General features: G+C 45.7%; 1 protein-coding gene across 1 annotated transcript; it reads right to left on the bottom strand.

The window, feature by feature from the left end:
- Positions 1 to 16: 16 nt before the first annotated feature.
- Positions 17 to 17325, bottom strand: LOC128451526 (serine/threonine-protein kinase PAK 4). The gene is made up of 9 exons (XM_053435391.1): positions 16851 to 17325; positions 8088 to 8335; positions 5644 to 6294; positions 4578 to 5111; positions 4123 to 4256; positions 3035 to 3161; positions 2758 to 2883; positions 2501 to 2635; positions 17 to 1561 (listed from the first exon to the last, which is right to left on the bottom strand). Exons 2-9 carry the CDS (start codon positions 8289 to 8291, stop codon positions 1394 to 1396), a joined length of 2079 nt encoding a protein of 692 aa, XP_053291366.1. The 5' UTR covers positions 8292 to 8335; positions 16851 to 17325; the 3' UTR covers positions 17 to 1393.

Genomic DNA, 17325 nt, shown 5'->3' on the forward strand with positions numbered 1-17325 from the left:
GAAATGCCGGATGAAGTGAATTGTCAGATTCAATATGCATCATTTATTGATTTGTACAAAATTAAAATATGTAATTCTCTTTTCCCATGAATGATCCACACAAGAAGATAGAAATACATGAAACATGTCAACATGTATCCGTGTTCAGAATACAAAGACTATTATGTGCAAAGTGGTTCTCAGCAGGTGGACGTCCTGCAGCATCACATGCCAGGCCTGTGTGCTTTATCTAGGCAAACAAAATGCAGACACACTCACACACATTTTCTCGAGGAGCGACAAACACACATCTTGTAATTTAAAAAAATAATACAAATAGGGCCGTGTCAGAAGCAAACACTGAGATGTCACCTCAAACACACACACACACACACACACACACACACACACACTCACAAACATACATACATACACACACATGTGCTCACATGCACACACATTTAACTGTACACATTTCTGTAAAGAAAAGTAAAATTCATCTCATATATCTTACTTCAGTGAAGCAGCAGGTGTAAGGACCCTAATATTCAGTATTTTAATATCTACATTATTATGTTTCAAGTCCATACGTAATAATGAAACCTTATTTGCAAGTTCACATCATACAAACAACCCACAACACCTTTTTTTGGAAATAAAGAATAAATAAGAAAAAGAGGAAAATGTTACTGGTGGTTTTCCAAAGACCCATAGTAGCAGCTGGGTTTTCTTCTACCCATTTATTATGCTAATAAAGGAGAAAAGTCTTTCACATCCCAGTGTGGTACATATTCAAGCATTCACATCAGGCCAGGTGTGCCTCCGTTTGGCCATGCAAAGAGTCTACCGTCAGTGTCCGGGGAGTGTACTGCCCAGGTCGTCGTCCAGTTTCCACAGCGGAGTGTGTGAGTGTGCAGAGGTAACTGTATCCTTCCATAACAATGTCACAATGAGCCTAACATCAGCTTCATAAGCTTCTCATGGCTAACAATAATGCCCACTGTGCACATTATAAAGGATCTTTAGAGCAGTGCGTGTCCATTACATACTGTATAGTTACGTGGAACATTGATTTTTGCAATCAGTTGATATGCACTATGTTGTGTCGTGTCAAATCCCACTGAATGTTACAGGAAGCCGATCAATATCGTGTTGAAAGGCGAGGAACTGCATGCTGCCGTTAACTGACTCCTAAAGTGCTTCTCTCATGCCCGAGACCATGCTCTGTCTGTCAGCCTTCCTTTAGCCGTCCTGCCACCGTCGCTCTGGCAGCATCGTGGCGGTCTGGCTCTGCTTCTCTGCAGCTGCATCTCCTGTTGGCTAGGGTGCTAGAGGAGTTTGCCCTCGGTGCAGGGCTTGGACAGGTCAGACTGAAGGTTGGGTGCGGGGGGGTGTACCGGGAGCCCCACGGGGGTCAGCAGCGGGACATGCGCTTGCGGTACTGCTCCACCAGTGGGACCAGGCACTGAGGTGAGCCGCACTGCAGCAGGAAAGGGTGCTCCAGCAGGTCAGTGGCACTTGCCCGCTCAAGAGGGTCCCGAGTCAGCATACGATCCAGGAAGTCTTTTAGAACCGGGAAGACCTGGACCAGAGAGCAATGGACATCTTTAAAATATGTAAACATCTTGGATATTTTACTTAATTGCAACTTAGTTCTTAAATTGATTATGCTTCAGGGATATGGGAATTTGAGAATGAAAAATAGCAGACTTTATACTGAACAGAGCTACATGCTGGGTTTGAGGCGTTCATAAGTTTTTCTTATTATCCACTTTTCTTTTTGTTTTCGCCTTTATATCTCTTCTTTCCTTCTCCTAGATTTCATCAATTTAATCCAGTCGGGGGCAGACACAGTCTCTATGGGGTTTTAGTGCAGAGAAGTGTGTAGGACTGGTCTGCCTCCTAGTCCCTCACTGGGTTTCCATTTTGGCTCAATAAACTTGGATAAACGTTGTCTCTCCTCACAAGTCCAGGTTTCCTCTAGAAAGTGTCCCCTTTGTCTATAGGGCAAGTTGTCACTTTTCAATAAGGGCTTCGCAATAAAAATTTGATTGATCAATTTGATTGATCATACTGCCAGGATAATATTGGTTGGATTCCTGGATCAACAAGATGGAAATGTGAGTAGATAAGAATGTAATATTTGAAAGTAGAAAGGAACGAGTGGAGTATATCACTCAACTTTCTATGGACTACGAAGCTTCAAGCTGTGTTTGAGGAAGCTGAATTACATTATATGTATAGAAATAATGAATCATGCAGCTTGAACACAATTAGAAGAAGGTTACTTGCTAAATTTGAAAAAGAATGGTTAAAAGATACCCCTTTAAAAACAAAATGACAAACATATATTCAAATCAAGCACCTGCATGCCGCTGAATCTGCTGTTTCAGCAAACTTATGGAGGAGTCATTGCTGAGAACAGGACGTTAGTCGATATAAAACCATCCTAATGTTTTTATAATCATCCATATTAGTAGGAAATGTCAGTACAATGTCAATGTGTTGTGTGTTCTCATACCTGGCTGACATTTCGAACAGTAGGAGCAACTTCATCCCTCAGCCTCTTCATAGCTGCTACAGGGGTTTCACTGAAGTACGGCGGCTCTCCATCCACCATCTCCACCACCATGATACCCATTGACCAGATATCCACCTGGTGCACCATCACACAGAGAAAACCATGTAACAGACTGTCAGTGCTGGCTGCTTTATGCTACACATGACAGAGAACACAACACCACTGTTAATGGGAGTGTGGGATGTGCGCTTCCTCACCTCAGTGCCATATGGTGATTTGGAGATGACCTCTGGAGCCATCCAATACGGTGTCCCCACCAATGACTTCCTCTTAGGGATGTCCTTACTGATCTGAGCACAGAAGCCAAAGTCTGAAAGCTTGACCTGTAATGGAAGAGAGGAAGACTTTACTGTGAAGATAGTAAAAAAGAAAGAATTGATGAAGGAAGGAGGGAGTGAAAGAAGGGAGGAGGGAGGGTAGGGAAGGAAAGAAGCAAAGAGGGAGGAAGGGAAATGGAAGGAAGGAATGTCTTACTCTTCCGTCTAACGTGAGCAGTATAGAGTCACTCTTGATGTCTCTGTGGATGACTCCCTGTGAATGGAGGTAGGCCAGGGCCTGAAGGACAGCTTCACACACAGTGGCAATCTGCTCCTCATTCAGCCTGCAGGGAAACACACACACACACAAAAAAAAACTGATTTACATTAACATTTTACACTTTTTCCTCATTATGCAGGTTCAGAAAGTAAAAATTCATGAATCACCGCACATTGAATGAGAACGATAAAGAGTGCAAGGCTCAAAACAACAACTCCCACACAGCAGAGTGACTAACAAAAAAAGACATGTTCACACCTCGACAGTTTTAATGTGAGTCAGTGTAACATAAAGGTTCAAGAGCCAGGAGACCAGAGGCCGTGTGTAAACAGCAAACAAGATCGGGCGTCCACTGAAAAACAAGGTTACACGAGGTAATACAATAATGTGTTCTCCCACACTACGACCATTGTAATATATAGACACAAAAACGTCCTGCCTTGCTGCTGGCACACAAACTGCGAGAAAAAGCAAAGGAACCGGGAAGTCTTCCTCCTGATTGTTCTGTCAATATACCGACAATCTTAATCCCTGATAAGGAGTGGCTGTGACAGCTGGCTCATTTTATATGTCATCTGGCTGGAGGGGATTTTTTTCATCCCTCTGAGTCAAGTGATCTCACCCTGAGGTCGCCCTTTAGAGACGGAGCCAGCCATCTGTCAATAACATAAAAAGACAGTGATAGCTCCAAACAATCACACCCTGACGATTGTCACACTGCTGCTCGATACTCTTTTCTGGTTTGTGGTACGTTCTGCTGAATAATGTGAGAGAAGCTTCAAAACCTGTTTTCTATACATATTCTGTTGTTTTTCTATTACGTTATTATTTCCTCCCCTGAGAAGAGCAGCGTCTGGAGTACAACAGAGGACTGAGTGATGTCTTTGTGCTGCAGGGATCATCCACCCCACTCGATACCACACTACCCCCTTGTGGTTGTTTTAGTTATTAAAAGATGATATCATAACCAGTTGGAATGCACCAAACGCAGCTTCCCATGGGGGGACTCTTGGTGATGCTCGTACCTGGTTTCGGAAACTATGTTGGTCAGCGCTCCACCCTGCAGGTACTCCATGATGACCCACAGCTCCTCCTCCACCAGGGCCGACTTAAACATCTCCACCACGTTCCTGTGCTGATAGTCCCTCATGATCACCACCTGCAGCACAAAACAGTCACGTTAAAACCGGTCACAAATAATCAGTGTTTCAAATTGAATACTCCAAATATATGATTCAGATTAGCTGTTCAAACTTTTGATCTCCAACCCCGAGATATGAAGACCCAGATGACTGCATCAGACTCATTTTCTCAGACTTTGGAAAGCTCATTCCACCATGTGTAAAAATGATTTGTTCTTTTTAATCCAGACACACATAAAATCAAGTGTCCCTTTAACATCAGAAGCTAAACACCGGGCCTGAGCTTTCAGATATGTCTGTAATTGAGAATGCACGTTGTTCCTAGTAGGCTACCGTACCTCGTTAAAGAGCAGTTCTCTTCTTTGCTGCCGCCGCAGGTCCATCATCTTCACCGCTACCTCCCTGCCGCTGTGCTTCTCTGTGGCGATGCACACCACCCCCGTCGAGCCCTCGCCAATCTTTACAAAGTTCTCCAGGTAAGACCGCGGATCGCCCTTGTCGACCACCATCTGCAGGGCAGCTTTGAACTGTTCGTGGGTCACCTTTGGCGGATCCGGGGGAGGCCTGGGCGAAGGGTGCTGCGGGGGTCTAAAGGCAGGAGAGCAGGTGCCTGGGGGACTTGTAGCTAGGGAGCCTGTAGGGGAGGGTCGAGGCTGGGAGGGACTGTCCTGCCTGGGGTAAGGAGGGATGGGGCATCCAGAGTGTCTGAGAAAGGGGTCAGGCCCGCTGGGTCGCAGACCCATGTTAGGAGAAAGGCCCAGGGTGTAGCTAGCTGAGGAGCGCACTGTTCGCTGAGGCCGGATGCCGCCCACGAGAGGACTGCTGGTGCCAGTGGGAAGGAAGCCGGAGTGGTACCTCACTGTCGACTCTGCCTGCACGACGAGAGGAAATAAGGTGAGGGACATTAAGAGCTGAGAGGATGTTGGCCACCTGCCTGCTGTTCAAGACCTGCTTTGAAACTGCATAGAAGTAAAGTCCTTCGCTCTCACTCTGCATCCACTCTTCCTCCACCTCACCTGATAGGACCTGTGCAAAGCTGTATGTGCACAAGCGTCCTGCTGAAATCTTGCCAAACATCTCTCAAGCTTTACAGCCCCCACTGGCACTTTAAACCCACATTTCATATTTCACCATCAGAATTAAATAAAATACTCAACCCCCGAGCTTTAATCACTGTTAATGTAAAGAAAGTCAATACGTTGCCTCTATAAAGTTTCCACAAGCGAAGCAAGAAAATGATCCCTGATGGTTTCTTGACAAAAAAACTTGTTTTTAATGTATTCAGTACTAATGGAAAAACATGCCGAGTTCTAATTATAAGATTATCAGAATGTGCATATATTGTACATTATACAAGTGATGTATTATCATTGCATTTAATTGCTGTTGTGATGTCAGGCCTACCTTCAGGTCGTAGGAGGAGAACGGCCTCCCGGGGCTGCTCTGTGGGTGCATGTACATCGGTAAATTGGGCCGCAGCTCCGTTGTGACTGTCCCTTGGTCCCCGTGGGGCTGTTGCACGCTCATACCAGGACTGTAGAAACAAGCTATAGGTCTCTGATTTTGTTGCATTCCCCTTGGCAGCTGGAAATCTCTTGTCCATATCACTCTCTCCTGAGGACTGCCCATCTCGGAGTTCAGATAGGCCTCGTAACTCGGCACCGGCATATTATGGGACTGAGTCGGATACGGGGGTCCCTCCATGGTGCTCACTTCGTAGGTGGATTTAGCCTTTGGCAAGATCCCATTGGGTTGCAGCGTGATACTCTTCTTCATGCCTAGATAAGGGGTGTTGGTCTCACTGTGAATGTTCCTGGCCCTTTCCCTCCACCGTTCCGCATCCTCATCATCTTCGTTGTCCTGGGTCAAACCCTCATACTGGTATGTTTCTCCCTCGTTCACCTCCCCCAGCCTCCCCAGAGACTGGGCCCTCTTCCGGGCCGAGGGGCTGCTCTTCCTCAGGGAGTTGGAGCTGGTCACAGACAGACGGTTCATGTCGCTGATCATAGCTGCGATGTAGTCTCCATGACCAATCATGCTCCCACGCACAATGGTCTGAAAGAGGCAGAGGCGTTTTCTCTTTATCACACTGCGCATGCTATGATCACATTATAGAAATATTTGCGACTGACAGGAATTATGAGGCTGGAATAATCATTGCTCAGAAGGTTGCTAAATTTAGACTTGAGGATCTGTAAAGGACATCTCTGTCATTCTTCAAAGAGAGACTTAAAATATTTTTGCACGTGGCCTCAATTCTGACAATACACTGACAAATACAACGGATGGGTTTCAACACATGCACAACAAAGACACAGCATCTGCAGATGTTCTTATGTTGCAAACATCAGATATTAAAGATAAGTGCTCATATGACCTTGACGTCACGTGCATCATTAACAGGCATCAGAGGGTATAAACCTGATCAGAAAACCGTAAGATCTTTTGCCAGAGCAGTGTTAGTGTTGCGACTGTAAGAGAGAGTGCATGGTGCCTCATTAGTCAGTCTCAGGGTGGAGTCATGTTCAGTTCACAGCCAGTCAACAACTTCTCCTGTTTCCCTGGTTCGGTGCCATTACATCTGCACAGTGGGAGGAGGTCAGATGACATCTCACCTACTGTCGCACCTCTCAGAGAGGAGAGAACCACGGGTGATAATGGCCTTGGTGAGAAATCCTATTTTGGGAGATGATGTCACGATAGATTAATTGTAATAATTAGAAATGAATGGTTTGAATTGACATTTTTGCAGGACAGGGGTCTCGTGAATTGATGATGTTATTAAAACCATACATGTGATCTGGATGCTGACGTGATGCTTCTCATATTGCACAGCTCTCATCACATCGTGGTGTTAATGAAATGTTGGTGCTCTCTCGTCTTTTTTTCCTTTTCTGCAGGGTCATAAAACAGCATGGCAGTATATGCTCTGTGAAGCGGGGAAATCCTGAGATTTGCAGGCTTTATCACTCACTGGCGTTTCCTTTGCTGTACCTGCATTTTTTTTATCCTTACTGCTTGACGTCTCTGGGAAGGCACAACGGACTGGTATTAATTGCCTGCATGAAGTAATAAATCTTGTGGCCCCTCTGAGTATTCAACGCTGTACAGTCAGTGTACACAGCAGGGTCATTAGCCCAGCCCCACGATAGATAAGAAAGTAGAGAAGATGGGGAGGGGAGCCGGCCTTCCTCCTGCGCTGTCATCTGAGGATTATGGCTTTTTCTGAGAAGACAGCATCTCTCTGAGGCACTCAGGGATACTTCTGCATCGATGCAACAAACAGTCTGTTTATGTATCATAAAAGCTTGTTTGAATTGCTTTTGGATTACCACTCTTTGCGGGGGCCTGGTTGAATCATGGGGAGGTAATTTCTCATCAGTTAAAGGGGACATATTATGCTCATATCAAGGTTTATATTTTAGTTTGTATTGTTCATAGTGTCCATTTCTCTAGCTCCGCTTTTCAGCCTTTAATTATACCACCTCTCTCCCTCTACCACCAAAGTCCAGTTTGCTTTGATTGGCAAGCTGTCCCACTCTGTTGTGATTGGTCAGCTGCTTCCAACCCGTGAGCAGCTTTACTTGGCTTTGCAGGGACGTGCCAGACTAGACACTAGTTGTGCATTACACGAGGCCTTGTCATATCACATGACATTGTGATGTCACATGACATCACAATGCCCTGGAAGTTTCAGCCGCACTCCTGATAAATTTTTATAGGAGCTTCAGAAACACTGTTTTCTCATACACTAAAATCCTAAAAGATACACTCAAGGATATAAAAAGCTTCATACATTCTTTCTAAAGATAAGTTTACAGGACTAGTAAATGAAAGGTGTAGTGTACCTTCCTTGGCCTCAGCTCCACCTCTGTGATCCTGGAGGGGTCCACCATGGGTCTGGGCCTGCGCAGGTTCTCTATCAAGCTTTGCCATTGCGTTGGCAAGCCCACAAAGCAGCCGTGCTTGGCGTCGAATGAGGTGTGGACACGGTGCTCGAAGTTCTTGGGCGCTGATATATCAGGCCTCTTCTTTTTCTTCTTGCGGAACATCCTTAGGTCCACGAGGACGTCAGCCTGCCCACTTCAAAATGTCCCTGCAGAGAAATACATTCAGCTTTTAATAAAACACCTCCAACATCACATAAAGTATTTTTAACTGACTGTATCTTGAAATGTGAACATAAGCAAAGTCACTGTATTCAAATGAAACTCGGACATGATTCTGCTTCCACGTGAGAGAAAATATTTAAATGTCAACATCCCGGACATGGGATGTGTATGTCCCACGCGACCTTGCTGGCTGTCACGAGCGTGTGCCTCTGAGAACCGCTCCAAGGAAAGCGGATGGATTTGTAAGCACATGTGTAATGAAGGATATCTGGTCAATTAAGGCTTATTCATTCTCGGAGCCCTTTTACTGATGAGCACGCGGCTGGGTTGGCCAGCGCCCACAGGCTCTCAGTGCATTAGCAGGACAAATACAACACACGCATGCACACACACACATACCCACACACGTATGTGTATGTATGTGCATACAAACACAAATACGACATTGCAGGCTATCCTTCAAAAACCCCTCTGTCACCCCTCCACATCGTATCCTAATTAGTAGCTTGTGAGCCCTTGATTGCAGGGAGGAGAACCACTTAATCTTTGGATGGATGGTCATGTATTTGGCGAGCCACTAACTAGTATTTACTGCATGTTCAGTTTTTTTCCATTCATGTGTAGGAAAATAATTAAATATATTATTGTTATTATCATTATCATATCTTATTTCCTCAGCTGTACTGGGAGATAATCCCTCACATTTGAGTCGCATGTTTGGTATTAATACTGCTTTGTGTAGCTCAATGTGGGGACGTCCTTGCTATAGCAAAGCTGGAAGCATGGCTCCAGGGATGGAAAGGCCAATCTGTTGGTGGGTCTGTCGGTTGGTCCGACCCCTTTTCCTTAAGACTGAAATAGCTCCATAACTATTGGAGGCAAACTTTTTTTTTTACAGACATTCATGGTTCCCAGATGATACATCCTGCTGATTTTGGCAATCCTGACTTTCCCTCCATAGCATCATTATGAGGTTCACTTCTGTGATTAAGAATGTAGCCTCATCTCTTGACAGACTTTAGATGGATTGCAATGAAAAATTGCTATAGATTTCAAAGTTGCAAAAGGATACATTCACATGACTCGGTTGAACTACTGTGTTTTCCCCAGCAGGCAACAATACTTTGGTTTGTGACTGATACCAGCAAATCTAATGACAATCTCCTCAGCCTCTGCTTTGCTGTGTGTGACTAAAGTTCAGACCAAAGATAATTTGCAAACCCAAATAAAAGGACTGTTGCTTTATTCAGTTTTCAACGTCAACGCTTTAGGGGGGAATGTATACGACTTCTTCAGTATGCAATCGTCCTTCAGGTTCAAAGTCCTTTTAATATTTCACCACTCAGTGTCAAACCATTAACCAGTAGGTGCACCAAGTGTTTACCTATAGTCTATTTATCAGATGTCAGCATGCTAACCATAGATCATATATAAAGATGGATACCTCTATTTGTTAAAGTGATAACTTGTTCCGTAAGTTTGTTGTTGATTAGTTGTCTAATGCAGTTTAATCCCCTGATCAGTGCTGCACAGACCAGCTCCAAATGTGCAAGATGGCAGTGTTCCTCTCCAGGACATTATGGCGTCATTTCTGGATTGTTGAAGAAAGTGGCGATGCATTTTCCATCTTGATATGTAGCCTGTAAACTATATTGAACTAGAACTTTAATAATGCCAGCATTATTGAGAGCATAGCTTCACAGAGCGGCTGGCTTATCTGTAGACTCTTTGTTTGTTTCAGCATGTAGCACTTGACGGCCATGATGTAGGTGGCCACTGCAGAGGTGCCCTGAGGATGATCAGATAAGATCTCCCATCATGCACTGTGAAAAGGTGGGAGTTGAGAAAATGAGTTTTGCAAGTATCCGCAGCCCAGCAGGCTTCACCTCAGCTCTCAGACCAGCACGGCTCAAATCGGCATCAGCAGCCCCTTTCATGAGGTGTATCGGTGACTAACCCAGGCCGATCGCATCGCCACATCACCAGAGGGTAAAAGCAGGTCAGGCCCGCTGGTCACGTCAGCTAAACCTGCCTCATTACAAGAAGGCGGGGTTAGACTGGGAGAGAGGGAGAGAGAGAGGAATCGAGGGGATGGGGGTTGGATTACTGCTTGGAGAGATGTCACCCTCCAAGGATAATTCAGTCACAAGGCTAATGTGCTAAGCGTTGCATAAGCATATCACTCTGTGCTCTCCTTATATACATAACGTGGTGCTGTGCAGGACTTAAATTTTATCTGACAGGGACATTATGGCGTGAGGGCTCTCAGGAGGTGGGGGAGAGGGGAGCCAGGGCCAAGATTACCAACAGACATGGATGTGTTAGAGAGACAGGTACCTAGTTTACACAGAAATGCTTCTGTACACCTTTTTGAAGAACGCACGCCTGAGAAAACAAGTTACAAAACAGAAGATTGTGATCTCTCTGTATCTTTCCTTTGCTGTCTCCTGAGATAGCTTTTCGACGTGCAGATGTTGGCATCGCCTGAACAAATATTTACACATAGCGCTCATGTATCCTTTTACAAGTAGATCAATCAATATTTACTCATGAGTGAAATGCAAACTGCTACAGTCCTCCACTGGCAATGGTAATGGGGTGATACCAGCACAGGCAGGACGACGGCTCTGTGTGGTACTTTATCGAGCTTCATCGGTTCAGAGCAGTGCAGAATAAAAACTTATTACAGTATTCATAATTCATCTTCGACCACTGTTCCCCTCTGAAGACTCTGGAAATACAAACCAACCACTGTGAGATTACAACACATGCACCCGTATACTTTGTGGATTCAGGCCTGGGCAAAATGAATCGAGAAGTGGATGCAATTATTGATTAACAAGCTTTAATCACATGCAACTGGCCTCATATTGACCTCTCTGACTCTGCCAAGCTTATGACTGTCTTGATAACAATGTGCTATTGATCCCGAAGCTCGCTGTACGATACATATGCACGGAGCTGAACCTGCACAGTGAATCATTACACTTTCTGGTCACATCCCTCAAAACTGCAGGGACTCGACCCCATGCTTCAGAGGCTCGTCTTGAACCCATCGAAGTGCTGAGGCAAAAATCAGCCAGCTGTTGACAGGGATATGAAGAGCCAAAGAGGATGAGGTCACTCTGAAAAACAGGGCTACACTGGGTATTTACATCTCTGCAACTGTTTTGCAGGAGCAGAAACTCAAAAATGAATGACCTGAAAAAGCGAGCAAATCCTGTCACTGAGACGAAAAGGAAGAAAAAATCCCACACACGGAAAATCACATGAGTAAAAAGCTGTTTGGAGCAAATCCGGTTGTGAGATGTGACTAACAGGAAAACTTTGATGATGAAACAAAGATGCAGATTGTGAAAAAAATGAGAATAGATGTCTCTGCAGAGTGTTCAAACAATCCCATCCCTACTCCAAGAAAAAATGAAGATCCAATCACAGCCTTATCCCCCAACTAGAAGGAATGTCATCACCTGGCAGAGTGGCCTGTCCTCTCATGCCGTGCAGAAATGCAACCAGGCGATCCATATGCTTCCCACAGACAACATGCTAGAACAAGGACAAGCTCGCCTTCCTGTCATGCACAAATCACCCTGAGCAGGAGTTGTGGATGAGTGGGAGGGGATCGAGAGATAAGAGAGATAAGAGAGATATTGGATTTGTTGGACGTTAGCGCTCCAAGCCTTGTCGAACGATTTTTTTCCCTCCTCACTATTTGCTCCGATTGCTGCTTGTATCTTTTTCAGTGGCACGCATGTAGAAATGTAGTAAGTGTGCAGGTGACAGTGCGCTCAGGATTAGTGCGATGTTCAGTCCCTCACTGATCTAATTTTAGGACCCGTCACTTCTCCCTCCTCTCCTCCTCCTGTGTGTTTATTTTGTACAGGATTCATGTCAAAAAAGTGAGGTGAGGGCGGGAGACGATGGAGATGAGGTAATCCTCTTTTTGTGCCTGTCCATGTGTGTGTGTGTGTTTGTGTGTGTGTGTGTGTGTGTATAAGCATAATCCAGCTATTCTGAATTACAGGGGGCGACATCTATTTCCTAGTGGCATAGTATCGAGGCCGTAACTGCTGTTACCACTCTGTGGTGCAGTCTGCAGGGCTGGGAGATTGCTCAGCTTCATTATGATGACCGTTTTGCCCTTTGAGTATAATGAGACTGAAGGGGTGGGGGGGGGGGGGGGGTATTGGTTGGTCATCTCTTCCACGTGCATTGTAAAGAAACACACACACACACACACACACACACACACACACACACACACACACACACCATCTGAAGGCGTGAAAGAGGTACATGAGCGCTGGATGTGAGCGGACAGTGCAACAGCAGCAGTGTTTAGGATTGAAGTCGATGGCTGCTTTCTCTTTGAAGTCACCTCTGCAGACACGGAGGGATTGTCAGTAGGAGACGACAACTGATGTAATAAGCTGCATTCAATGACATGGAATAACACGCTGCTGCCATGCATATTTCATGCTAGCGGCCTGATACATCACGCACAACAAAGCACTTGGAATAGAATACGAGGACTGGTGAAGAACGGCACGCATCTACTACATCTGTAGTCACCCGTGTTGTAAATGTGGATTTTGTTTTTAGCCATGCTAGCAGACGTGGCGGCTAATGTCGAAGTAGCTCAACAACTATCGGATGGGTTGCAATGAAATTTGGTTCACACTCGTGTTCCCCTTGGGGTGAATTATATCACTTTGGTAATCCCTTATCATTTCGAGCATTGCCTCCTCAGGACAAAATGTTACTTTGGTTGTGAAATGAATGCAAAAGTAAGGAGCTGCCCATCCAATCAGCTGTATGTTGCGTTAGTTAGCATGACGTTAGCATGATACATTCCTCCAAATGTTCTAAAACATGCAGCTTTGGTTAATTGGAGACTCTAAACGAGGGTGTGAAGTTTTTTTTAATTTAATGTGTCTATGTGTCAGACGTGTGAAGCCTGAGGAGGAGCCTTGATCTCCAGCTCTGAGTGTGCAGTTTCTCTTTTTCAAACGTTTTGTTGATCAAGCACCCATCATAAGATTCTTCTACTAGATTTACTTATTTCAATTTTTTGCCTACGTGTCAGCGATGCGGCCATAAAGGATAAGAAGTATAGATGATGGATAGATAGATAGATAGATAGATAGATAGATGTTGGCATTGCTCGTGTGACTCTTACTCCTGTCTGACATTGATCAGTCATTGTGAAATCAATGTGCTGAAAACATGGGATATAGTACCTACAAAGCAAAAAGAGCTACTCTGAGCCACTAGCTAAGACAAGAGTGGATTTGAAGATGCACTGTGCCAGTTCTTTTCCGAAGTGGTCAAAGAACAGCTTCCTTAGTGCTCTGTATCTGTCTCTCAGATAAAAGCTCCACGCAGGGGCAGGGACAGAATGTAGAGCATACCCAAGGGCAAGTGAAGTGAGTGTAATGGACTAGTTTCCATTTAGATTTAAAAAACAGCCATGTACCGAAGGATGCAAAGGGAAGTTCAGAGCAGGGATGATAAAAATAATATGATATGATGCAAATAATATTCAACAAAACAGCCAATTATGTTCCTATTCTGCATTTCGGTTAGATAAACAGAACGTTGGGCAGGGTTGACCCATTTTCACACACAGAGATCATTGAAAGTGACATATCTTGGGGTATTTCAAATGTCAAGTAACTCCCAGCGATTCGTCATGTGTAGGCTTTCACTCCGGCCTCTGCATGAAGTACTTAAAGTCAGAAATGGTTGGAAGTCACGGAGCACTGAGAAAGCAAACAGTCAAAGAGCTTGCCTGTCATTTTCTTGTGCAAGGCCCGAGGATTAAAAGGACATTGTAACATGTGATGCCCGCGCTCGACAATGTGGCCTGTCAGTTTTTCAAGGGCGGGAGTACACATCGGTCCTGAGTTAATATTGACAGGAGGAAAGAAGAAATGGGAGGACACGATGGGAGGAAATCAGAGTGTGGACGGGAATAAAAAGAGAGGGAAGACGGTAAGAGGACAGAGAGGAACAGAAAGTATTCAGGCCCCTGTTATTGTCATTATATTGTCATATAGTGTATAACGATGGGAAAATGGCAATTTGACCAATTGTGAATGAAATCTGTAACACACAGTGAAGTTTGCAAAAAGTAAATGGGTGTTTTTAAAGCTCTCATCAATGTTCCACGTGTCTTGTTGCCTCATTTAGTGGCCCTCTCTCCGCTCTGAAGATGGAGCGTCTTTTTTCCATCATCTCGGGCAGCGATGTCTGCAGTAAACACGCCACGGTAAAGGGGAAATGAGGACAGGACAGTTGCATCAGTGGAGCGCATACATCATTCTGTCACCTGACATATTGGCACTGATTCTCCCGCACGAGGACAAAACCGACGGGGAAACTATAGCTTGTTCTTCCCTGCGGCGAGGAGCGGGGACATTAATGCGTCGTAAAAGCTACAGTCTCTATCTACTCCAAACACCTTAACATAATGACATTGTAAAAGCAGTGCTTCTAGTGTCCTGGGGCTTTTATGGGTGTTCTATTGATGCTGACACATCACTAGACAAACACCCTTAACTCAGACTTCTCCACGCAGTGTACGAATATGTATGCTGAAGGATAGAGTCAGGAGAAGAAGGAAATGCAGCACTGATCAACACTCTATTTAATTAAAGATCCTCTTGGCTCTCACAAGTGCTTTGAACAATTTGATGCTGCGCTGATAGAGACATATGATCGGCCTGGACCAATGGTATGTGCCCAACTCTACTCTCTTGGGTCTAATTTATTGATGCGCCAGGCCTCAGTGCAAGCTTTACTGTACGTGCATGTGATTATGAAAGCTCTGATTTATGTTTTTTTAGCCCAGGCCTCAGCATGTCTCTCAGAGGGACAACTCACTAACCATTTTTAACCTACGATCCTTTAGAGCATCAATCTGCACCGGCTGTGCCGTCCTCCTCCGTCACCCAGCATGGGCGCTGTTTCAGTCGAGAGAGTGGGACTCATGGCACGCTGCCCTAATTTGGACTCAGAGCCTGATTTAATCCTTAGTGCTTGACGTCTCATGGCCGATGGCGATGATAAGCTGGTAATGCACGCTGTCCCCTCCTTCCATACAAACGAACGTGACAAAAGCATTCCTGAAAACAATCATGGACATCGTGGGGACACGTGACCGTTTTGTACCACTTAAGGCCTGTGTGCTATGTTCACGCGTGTGTGTGTGTGAGAGGCTTCCAATCACTTCCTGTCCTGTCGGTGTCCCGGCACATGTGGCGGAGTCAGTGATGCCAGTTTGGGATGCACTGTGAGCCCGTAGGAGCGTGAAAGCAAGATGGGCGACAAGAGACAGCCTCCTAAAAAAAAACGAACAACTTCAGGGGACGCTGGAGTGCGCACATCCCCCTCAGTGAGGCAGATGTCCAGCTGTGCGTGAGTGTGTGTACCGGAGGGACCTTCTCTGTCACCTCATATACCCTTTCCCTCCTTCTCCTTGAATATCGACCTGAGACACAGACGCACAGTAGTTTATGATTTGCAGAGCCTCAGTTACATCATCATTGGACTTCGGAGAACACAGACTGTGCTGATACAAGTGGGATAGATACCTGGTTTATGCAAGATGCAATGTCTCTTAGCTGAAAAGGAGTCAAGCATAGTTTTTGCTAGCGAATGCATGGATATTGAGATGATACGAACGGCTCCAACGAGTGAACTACATCTGAAATCTATACCCCACTTTACATCTTGCTTAGCCCTTTCTCTGGGGATTTAGCATCTATTAGAGGAACTCGCAGTAAGACTTTGCAAACCTACAATACAGTCCTCAGTTCAAAGATCAAATCCCACATTAATGAAGCCTCCCGCCGCTCTCCTTTCCCAGGCCTGTCTTGCCAAAGCATCCATCTCTCAGCAAGTGTGTGTGCACAGCAGCAGCAGCTTTAATCCTCGTACACCAGTAGAACCAGTAAGATCACCTGAGAGCTCAGCCTGCACACACACACACTAGATACACAATGGCACAACGGCATCCCTGCCCATGGAAGTGGCACAGTCTGTTTTTGTCAAGTCTGAGCCTGCATCTCGGTGAAGACAACGTGTTGGTGATGTTTGAGTCCTCTTCCTTTGACATGAAGGGGGTGGACAGAGGCGGCAGGAACAGGATGTGGGGATGTTTGAGGACAAGAGGTGAGCAGAAGGTGACAGCTCCTCGGTTTTAGAGACAGTCCATCAGACAATACAGTCCTCTGAGACTTCCCTTCTCCCGTCTCTCAGCCCCACATCAGCACAACCTCTTTCTTCTTCTCCTCCTCCTCCACCACAGCTGATGCCCACCGACGGTAGATTCGAGCCAGCTCTTTATCAATGACGATAAGCCTCCTTTTCTCGTCCCCCCGTCCCCCCTCTCTCTCTCTAACCCACTCTCCTCGATGTGGAAAGGGGGTATATCATTGTTAGCCATAAACAAATTTAATAAAAGATCTCTATATATGTATCAGTCATTCCCCTTACCTTGCCGTCCAGTGAAGAGGGGAACCTCTCTCCTCCAGGAAGGATTGGAGGCGAGGGTGCGCACATACACACTCGCGTACACTATTACACAACACTCACTCCCATCCGCACATGCACTCACTCCCTCGCGGACATACACGCTTCCCCCTCTCATACACACAACGATGAGGAGGGGTGGCTCTCAAGCGAGCGCACACTGCAGGCTGCCGCTTGCCTGGGAAAGCCTGATGCGTTCCTCCCTCCAGGCAGAAGCGCACACTCCCATCTCAAAGGCTCTTTGTTGGGGCTGATTCATCCCCTGCTTCCGTGGCCGAGTGCTGCTCCGTGCACCGGTGCCTGCTCCCGGGGACACGGGCTGACCGTACAGAGGAGGGACAAAGCCATGGAGAGGAAAGGCAGCATCCACAACGAGAGAATATCACGGCCCCATACAGATCCTTCCATCCCCCCTTCTCTCTCTCTCTCGCTCTCTCTC

Source organism: Pleuronectes platessa, chromosome 11 (genome assembly GCF_947347685.1).
Source record: "Pleuronectes platessa chromosome 11, fPlePla1.1, whole genome shotgun sequence".
Classification (NCBI taxonomy): Eukaryota; Metazoa; Chordata; class Actinopteri; order Pleuronectiformes; family Pleuronectidae; genus Pleuronectes; species Pleuronectes platessa.